Source organism: Haplochromis burtoni, unplaced genomic scaffold, assembly GCF_018398535.1.
Source record: "Haplochromis burtoni strain Fernald_Lab_line unplaced genomic scaffold, NCSU_Asbu1 Contig_1441, whole genome shotgun sequence".
In the NCBI taxonomy this organism is placed as follows: Eukaryota; Metazoa; Chordata; class Actinopteri; order Cichliformes; family Cichlidae; genus Haplochromis; species Haplochromis burtoni.
This window is the reverse complement of record NW_024583802.1, coordinates 4,621-17,728: the sequence shown is the minus strand read 5'-3', so window position 1 is coordinate 17,728 and position 13,108 is coordinate 4,621. Positions and strand designations below refer to the sequence as shown.

The 13,108-nt window shown below is 37.5% G+C and overlaps 2 protein-coding genes across 3 annotated transcripts; both read right to left on the bottom strand.

Annotated features, from left to right (window-relative positions):
* Positions 1 to 617: 617 nt before the first annotated feature.
* Positions 618 to 4,076, bottom strand: LOC121813300 (myelin-associated glycoprotein-like). Its single transcript, XM_042216990.1, has 5 exons — positions 4,002 to 4,076; positions 3,489 to 3,872; positions 1,949 to 2,254; positions 1,608 to 1,862; positions 618 to 718 (listed from the first exon to the last, which is right to left on the bottom strand). Exons 1-5 carry the CDS (start codon positions 4,042 to 4,044, stop codon positions 633 to 635), a joined length of 1,074 nt encoding a protein of 357 aa, XP_042072924.1. The 5' UTR covers positions 4,045 to 4,076; the 3' UTR covers positions 618 to 632.
* Positions 4,077 to 6,751: 2,675 nt separating this feature from the next.
* On the bottom strand, positions 6,752 to 12,541 carry LOC121813301 (B-cell receptor CD22-like). Of its 2 annotated transcripts, XM_042216991.1 has the most exons (8): positions 12,293 to 12,541; positions 11,909 to 11,981; positions 11,556 to 11,615; positions 10,680 to 11,063; positions 9,580 to 9,885; positions 9,235 to 9,492; positions 8,802 to 8,883; positions 6,752 to 8,715 (listed from the first exon to the last, which is right to left on the bottom strand). In XM_042216991.1, the coding sequence occupies exons 2-8, from the start codon at positions 11,967 to 11,969 to the stop codon at positions 8,634 to 8,636; spliced, it is 1,233 nt and encodes a 410-aa protein (XP_042072925.1). In that variant the 5' UTR covers positions 11,970 to 11,981; positions 12,293 to 12,541; the 3' UTR covers positions 6,752 to 8,633. The 2 variants fall into 2 exon arrangements, with proteins under 2 accessions (XP_042072925.1, XP_042072926.1); XM_042216992.1 differs by lacking the exon at positions 8,802 to 8,883 and having other exon boundaries at positions 12,293 to 12,539.
* Positions 12,542 to 13,108: the final 567 nt, after the last annotated feature.

Genomic DNA, 13,108 nt, shown 5'->3' with positions numbered 1-13,108 from the left:
CAGTTTCCTACCTGTGCCTGATGTGAAGCTTGACGTGTTGATTTTAGTCGCCTAGAAGTTACAGAGATGTAATCATCAGAAATAATAATAATAATAATAATAATAATAATAATAATAATAATAATGATGTCTTCAGCAATCTACCTGAAACATTTCCTACCAGTTTAATTGAACAGGTCAGTCCAGAATCCATCACAGCAACACATTCATTGCAAAATAAATGGTTACGTGTTTACACTCTTCAAAATATGTTTATGAATCTTGTGCAATTAATTAATTACATAACTTAGAAACTCACAAAGGGAACTTCAGACACACAGGAACGATAAAATGCATCCTATCATCATTTGCATGAAAAAATATTTCTATTTTGTGGAATATTTCAGCATCTTATGATACAATCTGAAGAAACTTCACATCTGTAGCTTTGTTTTCCCAGTGATACAAAAACTGAAATACTGAAGCTATAAACTTAAAGATATACCTCAACACTTCCACTGGTTTTAGTTAAAAGTTCAGTCAAAATGAAACCATTGACAGTTTCAAGCAATATCAGAAGATAAAGAAAAGTGAGACAAAATTCGATATTCCACGGATGGAATAAATCTGGACTGGACGTTGATCTTAGAGTCTTACCAAAACACAAAAACCATACAGATGAGTACGATGATCCCAGTGATCCCTCCTACAGCAGACCATGATAAAGGCTGATGTGTTCCTGCAGATATAAAAAGGTTAGTGACAAATGCACTTTGATAAATATCATGTTTGTCACTGAGTGTTCAGGCTTATCTGAAGGTAACTTAAATGTTCAAGTTGCTGTGAATGGTTTAATCTATTTACATTCAATCAAATGTTAAGAGAAAGAAAGCTTTCCTATTAACTTAATGATCTCAATCAATAATTTCATGTCTTATTTAAAACAGCATCATATTCAATGTTGGGGCCACAAACTTTGTGGTGATAAGGTTGTGTCTGCATGGTGTTGTATGTCTATTCCAGGGATTTGGGTTCATGTGGGAGGTTTTAATGAATGATAGATTTAATAGACTGTATTTCTTTTGCTGACTGTGTTCGTTTGTGCATGTCAAATGCCTTGCCTTCTTTAGATTGCCCTCAAGTAGCTTGCATGTGCTTGCGCTTGACTGCAAAGTGGATGGATGACTGAAATATGGAATAAATGCTCAATGGAAAATGAATGGAAGCTGGATTGTTTGCTGGTCTATTTAAGAATGAGTCAGCAAAGCAGTTCTCCTTACTTCATCCTCTGCGTGGCCTAATTGATATCAAGTCACTTCATTCAGTTCAATAGACAATAAAGCATTCTGTGCATTAGGGCAATGAATCTGACCAGAAGAAGACAAGCAAGCAGTTGATACTAATGTATTATGGGCACTTCTGTTTCTTCTATTTGGGCTTGAATTTTCTGAGGATGACTTAAAGCTCTTGGATCCTGTTGACAGTGCTTTCATTTCTGTAAATATGGATGTGTTCCCATTATTCTCACCAAACTTTCTGCAATAAATTCAAACCTGTTAATCACAATTGTGCATACAGTTTATTAATATTAATAAATGATTGATTCTTGTGCTGCTGTCTGCATTTACCTGTTGGATGAAGCTCTGCTGATGTCTGATTACCCAGATCATTAGTGGCCACACAGTAATAAACTCCTCCATCTGTTACATTGAAGCTGTAAATCTCTCCTTCAGATACTTTCACAGCTCCATCTCTGCTCTTCTTGAACCAGGTGAAGTTGCTGACTGGAGGTTTGGCTCTGCTGGAGCAGGTCAGCTTCACCCAGCTGCCTGCTGACACCAAACCTGATGGACTGATGGATGCTGAGGTGTCTTTAGGAGCATCTGGAGAAACAAACAAACAAAGACATATCACACAAATCATGTTGTCCTATAGGATCCAGTTCAACAACAAACTCTGATTGTCTTACATGAAACACTGAGAGTCTCTTCTGTCTCTGCTGTCTTGGTGTCGTTTCCTTGGTTCACAGGATATCTGGCAGAGCAGCTGATCTTCTTTCCATCATGTGTGTCTGACAGAGTGATGTTCTGCTGGATTTTAGTTGTAAAGCTTCCATCTGTGTTTTCCTCTATTTTGTTGTGAGAGTCTTGTTGGAGATTCCAGGTGAGTTGAGGAGGGGAGTGTGGACAGGGAGTGAGAGCTGAGCAGGTTATAGTGACAGACTCCTTCTCCTTCAGATCACCTGGGATTGTAATATTGGGCCTCCAAGGAGAATCTGTGGTTTCGAAGATGTTGCAAATACATACAAATAAATACAGTATATAATACACTATATCTTTCTAATGTAGAATCATTTGTTCTGTTATCAATTTATTTAAACTCTACACTTAACACACTCTAATCCAGTGTACTGCATTGCACTGCACACTACACTTTACACGGTGATTATGAACCACTCCACTGTCACATGTTTGCTGGTGCATGGTTTTTGTTTTGATTTTCAAATATTTTTATGATGTGTATTATCATTTCTATTTTACTTTATTCAATTTATTTTGATTTCAGATTACTTTTTATCTCATTAAGATATTTGTTTTGTCATCTTTTCATATCTTACAAATAATTGTTATTATTAACCCTGTAAGACCAACCCATCAAAAAATAGCCAGAAAATTCAGATTTTTTAGAAATGAGATGTTTATAAACCCTTATAACAAAATCCACATTTTGTTTGCTATATCATGATATATTTTTTATTAAATATTTATTATATTTTTTTGTATTGCATAAGATACGTGGCAACTGTTTGTTAAAAACAATGTTCATTTTTTTTAAAAAACAGTTTTGTCCATAACATTTTGAAATTATGGCAAATATTGATCATGTTGATGAGATAGAGGTTATGATACAAAGGGCATTATAGGGTTAACATGCATGGACATAAAAGGAGTGAAGCCTGTCAGTAGTAAATATGTTAAGGGAATGGACAGTTTAAACCAAATTGGCAGAAGTTGTAAAAATCCCAAAATCATTACTGAATGACTGTGATCTTCATGGCCTCAGGTCAAACTGCACTGAACACACACAGTTCTGTCAAAAGAATCAGTGCGTGAGCTCAGGAACACTTCTGAAAGCCATCAGTAGAGCTGGATGCAGAAATGGAAGTTAAAAGTCCATTCTTGCTTCGTCTAGTTGAAATTATTTTACATGAAGTGAGACGGAGATTAGAACTGGCTTTAAACGATACTGTGTTCTGTACAGACCTGTCACACTCTGAAACTGTTTTCAAAATGTTATGACACAATAAAAACAGTATATTGATATATATATTGACTGCTTCAGAAAGAATCCTGTACAGTTAAGAAATAAAATGTAAATCAGGAAAATCACTGTGACTGTATTGAAACTTTTAGGCTGAAAAAATTATATTTTAGAATACAGAAATCTATTTGAATGTGTTTTATTGTCATTTTGTTATTAAACATTCATTTATTTTAAAAATCACTCACCTCTGACTGTTATTTGAAGAGGATCACACTGAGCTGTCGCCTTGAATGGTTCACTGTCTACTCTGAAGAAGTATGTGTCTGTGTATGTGGTGGTTAAAGTAGAAAACAGAGTGGTGCAGTCTCTCTGACTCAGGTTCCCAGTAATACTCATTGGATAGGTGCTAACTGCTCCACTACTGTTGAAGATCACATTGTTTTTGTTTTTGTTAATATCAGAATTGTTTTTAATCCACACTCCAAAAGTTTCACTTGTGCTGATAAATTTCTGTTCGTCTTTGGGTCTGAAGCTACATGGGATTTGCAAACAAGATCCACTCAGTGCTTCCAGTTTCTTTGGTGCATTTATGAAGAGTGCTGGTTGATCAGCACAATCAGCCAAAACACCTGTAAATACAGTGTCATAATTAATAAATTGTTGACTCTATCTTCACTGGCCTTTCAGATTTTGTTTGTCAATAAAGTTCAGATTGTAAAATGACTCCGTGTCTGTGAATGACTGAACTAACAGCTCACCTGGAACAAAGAGGACAATCAGCAACATGTTGACTGTCACCATGTTCACACACAGGAACTTGTTGATGCTGTTGTTGAAACCCTGAATTAAAAACACAAATCAGACATTTAATCACTTGAATTATGGATTTTGAAGAGATTATTCATATTTCTTTAAAACAAATTCTTAATCCAAACTTCCTCTGTGCAATACGAGCTGTCATCATAAGGAACCATTATTAACAACATCTGACATATGAAATGAGTGAAACTAAATCACCAGGAAATAAAATGACATAAATGTGTCTGTCAGTGCACTAAAAGAACAATCACAAAATAAAAACTTCAGTTTCGTTAAATAAAAGCATAAAATGTTTCCTTACCAAACAAGTCCCCGTTTAGTCTCACAGTTTTAGAGTGAAATGAAGCAAAATTACAATAAACCCTGTAAACTAGTGGTCATCATTTGAGAAAGAAGCAAGCACTAACATACCCACTGACTAAACCACACGATACAATCAACTGTGTCCTTCCTGCTTAAAAGCTGAAACAGGGGATATGACATGTCAATCTATTTTTAACGTCCACTCTGAACTCACATTCACAACCTAAAAGATTTTTTTAACGTCACTCCTTCAGAGCCTGCAAACTAAAAATCCCAATATGAACGTCACTTATCATCAGGAGCAGTAGCGGTTTTTGATACGGGCGACACGAGCAGTTGCCCGGGGCGGCATCGTGGTGGGGGCGGCATCAGGGGCATTGGCAAAAAAAAAAAAAAAATTGCTCGTACTCATGCTGCCCCGACATCAGCCAGCGCATATTGGGAATGGCATAGACGACGGTTTTCTATCGCCCATTTGCTGGGAGTAAGGGCGCCCTCCGTTTGCGAGGTGCGCCTGCTGCTTGCGGCACAGAGGAGAGGGCGGGGCGGCGGGGGATTCTCTGGCTGGCTGGAGCAGCATCTAATAACCAACTCGCAAAATAAAACAAAATAAAAACAAACCAACAAACACGAAAACACCAGACATCATTATACAGACTTATAATTTGCACCGATGTTTTTTCGAAATTCTGTATGCGAAAAGTGCGCCTGCTTGCTGCTGTGCTGAAGTCAAAGTAAACTTCATTGTCATCTCCGCTATACAGTTGTTAGAGATTTCACCCCTGACAACAGTCCAGTATGTAGAGAGACGAGACGACGAGGCTCCAGTTACAGCAGTGCAAGTAAACGAATAACAAATATAAGAAGAGTAAGAAAATAAATATACACTTTAGGACTCGGAGTGAAGGGATCAATAACAATTTAAAATTTATAATTTACAGTTTGATGATTTAAAGTCACACACAACCTGTCGACAGTGGAGGAGAGACCTGCTGCTTGCAAATAGAGCAAATTTCATTCATAATGTTGTAAATCCAAGCCCATTATGTATTCTTGATTTGAAATCCCAGAAATAAACCTTAGACAAAGCAAATCTGTGAACTAAGGTGTAGGTCTATTAGGTTATGTTGTGGTGATCCTGAGTTGGGGGATGGGTGTTCATACTGGAGTGCAAAATTAAAACCAATGGAAGATGGACAAGAAAAGTTCAAAGCCATCAGGTCCTCAGTTTAGAAAAAAGAGAAAAGAAGAGGAGAGAAACGAGCAAAAGATGCAGGTAAGCAGATGTGTCATTGGATAATGGCAGGTCATCCTGAAACAATCAGAATCAGAATACTTTATTAATCCCTAAGGAAATTATGTGGGTTACAGTTGCTCCAAGAAGAAATGGTAAAAATAGTAACAGTAACAGACTAAACTCCAAACAATACATTATGTTACAGATTTTGCACATTTAAGAAATAGCACTAATACACACAGACCACTAAATTAAAAATATCAATGATAAACAGAGGGGATTATAAATAAATATCAAGAAAGTTGACAAGAATATTCCAGAGTAGAGAAGAGCGTGTGTAAAATGGCTGTAACTATAGCAGTGTTTACAGTGTGTTAGATGGAGGAGGTGTGCAGGGAGATGGTCACGAGCAGGAATGATTTCCTGTGTCGGCCAGTGGTGCTTTTCGGTAATCTCAGTCTCTCACTGAACGTGTTCCTGTGACTAGCCAGCATGTCATGGAGTGGGTGGGAGGTGTTATCCAACATTGTCTTTATCTTGGACAACATCTGCCTCTCAGACACCACCCTAACGGAGTCCAGCTCCATCCCCACAACATTACTGGCCTTGTGGATCAGTTTATTTAGTCTGTTGTCATCTGTGACCCTCAACCTGCTGCCCCAGCATGCAACAGCATAGAGGATCGCACTGACCACAACAGAGATAATAACATCATAACATCGACTAGTAGGGATAGTGAAGTGTCACTTGGCTATGATAGTAAACAGTAGACACTGATGTCGCTTACTGAATCTTTTGGACTGTGTTCAGCACAATATTAATTAGTCATTATCAATTGATGATCTGTCCTGTTCTCATTGTATGACAAATTATGATGGCTGTTTAGTAGCTGTTTGCATACTATGCATACTCTCTCTCTCTCTCTCTCTTCATATATGTGTGTGTGTGTTTCTCTGGTGAAATTCAGTATGGTTCCGACAACAGTTTTATATTAATGTACAATCCTTAATATATTTTATGTGTGTCCAGGGCACCAAACAGGCTAGGACCGCCACTGTTCAGGAGTTATCTATTACAAGCTGTTAGGGTCATCGTAAAAATTAATATTCAAGTACTAATTAATACTAAAAAAAAACTGATTAGTAATCAACTCTGAAACTCTTTACCAGTTTATTTACCTTTGCAAAGAAATCAACAACAGTACAGACAGCATGACCACAGTCTGCATGCCCTCTGACACAGAGGGATTGTAAGTCTAGAATATTTACAGAGAGAAGGCATCTACCTGCCATGATCACAGAGTACATTTAGAACATTTATACAACAGAAAACTCGGCAACAATTGCTTTAAAGATTACATGGAGACACAATAAGATCATTTAGAGAATTTCATTCTGTAAAGTCAGCTTGAGACAGAGAAGAATCCTACAAATTTCATTACTCATCTATATTAAAACTTAATATAGATGATTAACATAGACTATTAGACCCATGAAGTGAATCACTGACATCTAAAAAATGATGTGTTGATACAGCTCTTGAATTCTCCTTAAAGATACAAGACTGAACAGTTTGTTCCTGGGAACAACAGTAAGTGAAAAACTCTGTCAAAAAATACAGATGTGTGGCCAGTAGATCAGACATATGTCATGATTCGGCTGTGTGCAGACAGGATGAGGACCCAAAATGCAGAAATCTCAACACATGGGAATAACTCAAAATGCAGCTTTATTGCTGACACACAGAAATCATACAGGACTAAAGTAAACTGGAGAATAAAACCTAAACTTCACCAAGAGGCACACAAGGAAACACACAGCATGAGGCAGAAAAACACAGGGCTTGACATGACAAGACCAAAGGGAAGCAAAACTCAATACATTCACCAAGGACACAGACTTTCAAAGTAAAACAGGAAACGTAACACTGAGACGCGGACTTGACTAGGGGATACAGCTGACAGGGGAGACAGAGCAACTAAGACACACAGAGACCAAACATAAGGGAGGCACAGACAACAATAAACACTGGGTCAATGGCCCAGGACCGTGACAACATATGCAGGGAGGTTATGGATAAGATGAGAGTAAAAACATGATCCAGGGGTGCTCGCTTTTATGTGTGGGACCATTACCATGCTGCACTATCATCAGTGTTTAAATCAAAATTACTGACCAAAGGGAATTGGTCAGATTTGGCAATATATGAAAATAGATGAGAGAATTAATTCAAGAAGTCATCGCAGGACTTAGGAGGTTGGTGGATAATAATACAACAAAATAGATTTTCATACTTAGATTTGAAGGGATGATATGAGCTCAGAGTAAATGGATGACAACTTAATTTGCACTTGTAAATCACTGATATTCCCCCACCTCAGCCTGAGCACCTCGGGGCATTCAAATATTTGTAATTGTTTTGGCAAAGATCCACAAGGGCCTCACATCCCAGAAATAACTGTTCAAACTGCAGCCTTCAGGCAGGCGCTACAAACCACTGTTTACAAAACCCACGGAGACAGTTTCCTCCCCCAGGTGTCACTCTGATGAACACTGTGAAATGACCCACTCTTACATCATTCAGGTCATAACACATATGCATATTACATCACTCAGTTTGGTACCAATACTTTGTATAGTTTCTTAATACTTTGTGTAACTTGCTCCTTGTTTTTTGTTTGTGTGCACAAACTTGGCCAAATAAAGTCTGATTCTGAATCTAACACTAATGTTAGGAAAACAGCTGAAACTGTAACAGAGTGGAAACTGCCAGGATTGTCCAAGCATCATGCTGCAGCAGTCTTACATAAGTGTAGGGTTAGATCAGTGTTCATGGATAAAATGCTTGACCTTAGAGTGAAGCAGGTCCTATTAAAAAATTTCAGTCCAGTTGAGGACCGGCATGAACTTGTCCACAAAGAAAATGTCTCCATTCCTGCAACACCATCTCTACACAAAAAGCAAAACTGTTGAACACCACTGCAGTGAATTTACTGATATTTTCAGGTGGATTTTGTCCTCCTGAAGAAACTTCAGTTGATGTGTTGTGATGTGACTCTGCTCATCTGACAGCTTTCAGTTTCTGGATTGTTGGAGAGTCTTGATCTGAACCAGCTGAAGGAAAAAAAAATATTTTATTTTACTACAGATGAGTTTGTTTCTTTTTTCACATAAGTGTGTCACAGAAACATTTGTCTCACCAAACAAAAACCATCAGTGTGCTCACGAGCATTATGATTAACACAGTCTTCACTATAGTGTAGACACCAACCTGGTTTCCACCTTTAATGCAACAAGATTTTAGAGTGATTAAAACAATATGTGACAGAATGAACATTTAACAGTAAATAAAACCGTTTAAGGTGAAACAAGATCCAAGAAAACCATAACTTTAACAAATAAGACTGAACAACCACAGGTTCAGGTCTTAGTCTTGATGAAGGATGAAGTAAAATCTTAGAAGTTCATAAAACACAATTCAATCTCACATAAAACACACCTCTCTTTCTGCTTTCTTCTGACATATATTACAAAAAATAGAATAATGGGAAAAAAAATGCTTTTAACACTTCATTTGTTGGATCCAGTCAAAAACATTTTGAAATGAAAAAAAAATCTGCTGAGTAACGTTACCTTCAGTCAAATGAAGCTCTGCTGATGTCTGATTACCCAGATCATTAGTGGCCACACAGTAATAAACTCCTCCATCTGTTACACTGAAGCTGTAAATCTCTCCTTCAGATACTTTCACAGCTCCATCTCTGCTCTTCTTGAACCAGGTGAAGCTGCTGACTGGAGGTTTGGCTCTGCTGGAGCAGGTCAGCTTCACCCAGCTGCCTGCTGACACCAAACCTGATGGACTGATGGATGCTGAGGTGTCTTTAGGAGCATCTGGAGAAATAAAAGAGAGAAAGTGATATCCCATATACCATGGTGTCCTGAAGGATTCAGTTCAACAACAAACTCTGATTGTCTTACATGAAACACTGAGAGTCTCTTCTGTCTCTGCTGTCTTGGTGTCTTTTCCTTGGTTCACAGGATATCTGGCAGAGCAGCTGATCTTCTTTCCATCATGTGTGTCTGACAGAGTGATGTTCTGCTGGATTTTAGTTGTAAAGCTTCCATCTGTGTTTTCCTCTATTTTGTTGTGAGAGTCTTGTTGGAGATTCCAGGTGAGTTGAGGAGGGGAGTGTGGACAGGGAGTGAGAGCTGAGCAGGTTATAGTGACAGACTCCTTCTCCTTCAGATCACCTGGGATTGTAATATTGGGCCTCCAAGGAGAATCTGTGGTTTTGCATTAAACACAGTTTTTATACAAATAAATGAAGTCAAAATTTGGATTGTATTTGATGTTTACCAAGAGACTCATTTCATGAGCTCAGGGACACTTTTGAAAACCACTGGTACGACTAGATGCACATATTGAAGTTAAAACTCTACAATGAAAATGAAAACATGAAAACAAACATTGACGCTTCCTCTGTGTGAACTTATTTAACAGGAAGTGAGACAAAGATGAAAACTGGTTTTAATCTGACTGATCAAAAGTAAAAATGTTTTTGAAAATAGTGAAAAACTGCATCTATCTGGCTTTTTATGTTTGGTATAAGAGTCCAGGTGCTAAACTGGCCTGTCTGTAGTACAGACGTGTACACAATGAAATCAATAGTAGTACATCATGAAACAGTGATCTGTTAGTCTTGTTATAACATAAACGAGAGCCTGACACACAAAAAACAATCAAAGTTCTTAGTTTTAATCGTTTGTATGATATTTTTGACCTGAACGGAAATGAACTGAGATGGTAAATGATTTGAAAAACACTTCATTTTGTTTTTATTTACATTGTACATCCTGACTTTTCTGGAAGGCTTCTGTACAGTAAAGAAATAAACTGTAAGTCGGGACAATCACACAAATAAGCACTGCGAGCGTGAGATACCCCTCTATTAGCTATATCCTAAGACCAATATCAAAGTTAGTCTGTGAAAGGCACACAAAAGAATAGAGACAACTTTGTCTGTAATGTGTGAGACCATTGTTGTCATTTTATTATGAAAGTATTAAAAATAACTCACCTCTGACTGTTATTTGAAGAGGATCACAAGAAGCTGTCACCTTGAATGTTTCTCTCTCTACTCTGAAGAAGTATGTGTCTGTGTAGTTTGTGGTTAAATTAGAAAACAGAGTGGTGCAGTCACTCTGACTCAGGTTCCCAGTAATACTCATTGGATAGATGCTAACTGCTCCACTACTGTTGAAGATCACATTGTTTCGATTACTGCCAAATTGGGATTGATTTTTAATCCACACTCCAAAGGTTTTTCTTGTGCTGATAAATTTCTGTTCGTCTTTGGGTCTGAAGCTACATGGGATTTGCAAACAAGATCCACTCAGTGCTTCCAGCTTCTTTGATGCAGTTATGGAGACTGCTGCTTGTTTTGTACAGTCTGCCAAAGCACCTGTAAATACATTTTATGGATTAAGTTATTCACACATTAATACTGTACTGTAGTCCCACCAAGACGTAAAGCATAATCTTTGATTAAATGATTCAATTACATTGATTTTTGTATCTGTGTGTTTATTACACAATCACAGGTTTTAACAGAGCTCATCTAGAGCTGAATTAGACATAAAGGGTTACTGATTATTTCTTTTTCTTTTGTCATGATTCAGTTTTTAAATTAGACATTAAAAGTGTAGTTGATTTAATATACTTTCTTTCTTTTTTCTTAAGCTGTAGGTGTTACAAGCTGTAGCTTCAGCCACTTCTTCTTCTGTAATCATTTAAATTCTTGTTTTGTAAACAAACCAAAGAGAAATTACCAATTAAAGAATTTCAATTTCAAGTTAGGACAATAACAGTTGGAAAAAGTAGCTGTAGGGTCATTTTTCTTCCAAATAAAATTCACATTTTAAATGATTTCAATATAAGTGAACAAACGGCTCACCTGAAACAAAGAGGAGAACCGATAACATGCCGACTGTCACCATGTTCACAAACTCCTTCCCTGCATTTTAACACACAAACACAAAGACATCTGTTTATCTAATCATTCCACACATGAAGTTTTAAAACAGCCCCGACAAAGTTGTTTCACAGAGAACTTCCCCTATTTAACAACATTTTTTTTTCTTAGCAGTGATCTCTCTGAATCTATAATCACACATTCATTTAAAACAACAACACAACTAAGTACAATTTAATACATATTACATTTAAAATTACTTAATGCGTCTTTCATTTAAGTAAAAGAATAAATAATTATTAGTTTTAGAGAGTAACAGTGAAATGTTTCCTTACCAAGTGAACGAGTGATTTCACAACGAAATGAGGGGGTTTTAGCACAGTTACAGTGAACCATGTAGCCTGACTGCTGTTAAAAAGAAGGAAGTTCAGAAGGAGAACATGCTCTTTAAGAAAGTATCCTAAGGCCAGCCTGCTTGGTTGCAAAGCTGCTACGGGCATGGCATCACATGATGCTCTGACCGAAGCAGAAAAATAGTCACTTATCTGTCCTTCCTGTTAATATCCTCTGATAAAGAAAGTCAAAGATTACAACATTGTTAAAGTCTCAAAGTACTTAAAACCATCAAAGACAGAGACAGAGAAAAAAAATCTAACAATCAAGAACAAAACTACAAAATTATTGTTTGCTTTAACTATGAAAAAGCAAGAATTCGTTACCTCTGACTGTTATTTGAAGTGGGTTACAGTCTGCTGTCGCCTTGAATCTTTCACTCTCTACTCTGAAGAAGTATTTGTTTGTGTATGTGGTGGTTAAATTAGAAAACAGAGTGGTGCAGTCTCTCTGACTCAGGTTCCCAGTAATACTCATTGGATAGATGCTAACTGATAGGTTTGTAGCTTGAACCCATCCGCTGGAACGTTGAAGACAATATAATTACACTGCAAAGCAAGACACAAGTAGGCAAAGTTCTTCATGTTACTCGTGCACGGGAGAGAACCGGACAGAGCGCCGTTCCTTCGCTTGACCCCAGTTGCTCTCGTCCGTTCTCCCGTACCACTGCCCTTTTATTGAGGTTACATGAATATGCATAGGTTCATTAACATATGACGTCTACATACAAACAAAGAGTACCTTGCCTGTGTGTGTGTGTGTGTGGTGTGTGTGTGTGTGGGGTACTGCTGATCAAAGGGTCATAAAAGCACACAAGCAAACATCCTTGGTCAGGAAAAGGGTAGACCCCCCCTCATCCTAGATAACACCGTGAGGAAGTCCAGCAGTTCATTTATAAACAAAAGCACTTAGACTAGAACAGACGCAACTACGTTAATCCTACCGTAAAACAATAAGACAAGGCACGAACTCTCGTGCCCTCAGTGTGCTCTCTAATACACACAAAGTTTGCAGACTATTAAGTATGATCAAACCTCTACCAATCTACAACTAATTATAAACTCTAAGCATATATAAGTAAATATTTCTAAGCATAAATGACAATCAAAAATACAAACTCTAACACTAACTGCTCCATTACT

Coding starts and splice junctions, on each gene's coding strand:
- LOC121813301 (XM_042216991.1), bottom strand. CDS start 11,969: ATGGTTCACTGTAACTGTGCTAAAACCCCCTCATTTCGTTGTGAAATC. Junction 11,616..11,908: donor TGAAATCACTCGTTCACTTG/GTAAGGAAACAT, acceptor GTTAAAATGCAG/GGAAGGAGTTTGTGAACATG. Junction 8,716..8,801: donor ACACTGATGGTTTTTGTTTG/GTGAGACAAATG, acceptor TTTTTCCTTCAG/CTGGTTCAGATCAAGACTCT.
- LOC121813300 (XM_042216990.1), bottom strand. CDS start 4,044: ATGGTGACAGTCAACATGTTGCTGATTGTCCTCTTTGTTCCAG. Junction 3,873..4,001: donor GATTGTCCTCTTTGTTCCAG/GTGAGCTGTTAG, acceptor CTGTATTTACAG/GTGTTTTGGCTGATTGTGCT. Junction 719..1,607: donor AGCAGAGCTTCATCCAACAG/GTAAATGCAGAC, acceptor TTATATCTGCAG/GAACACATCAGCCTTTATCA.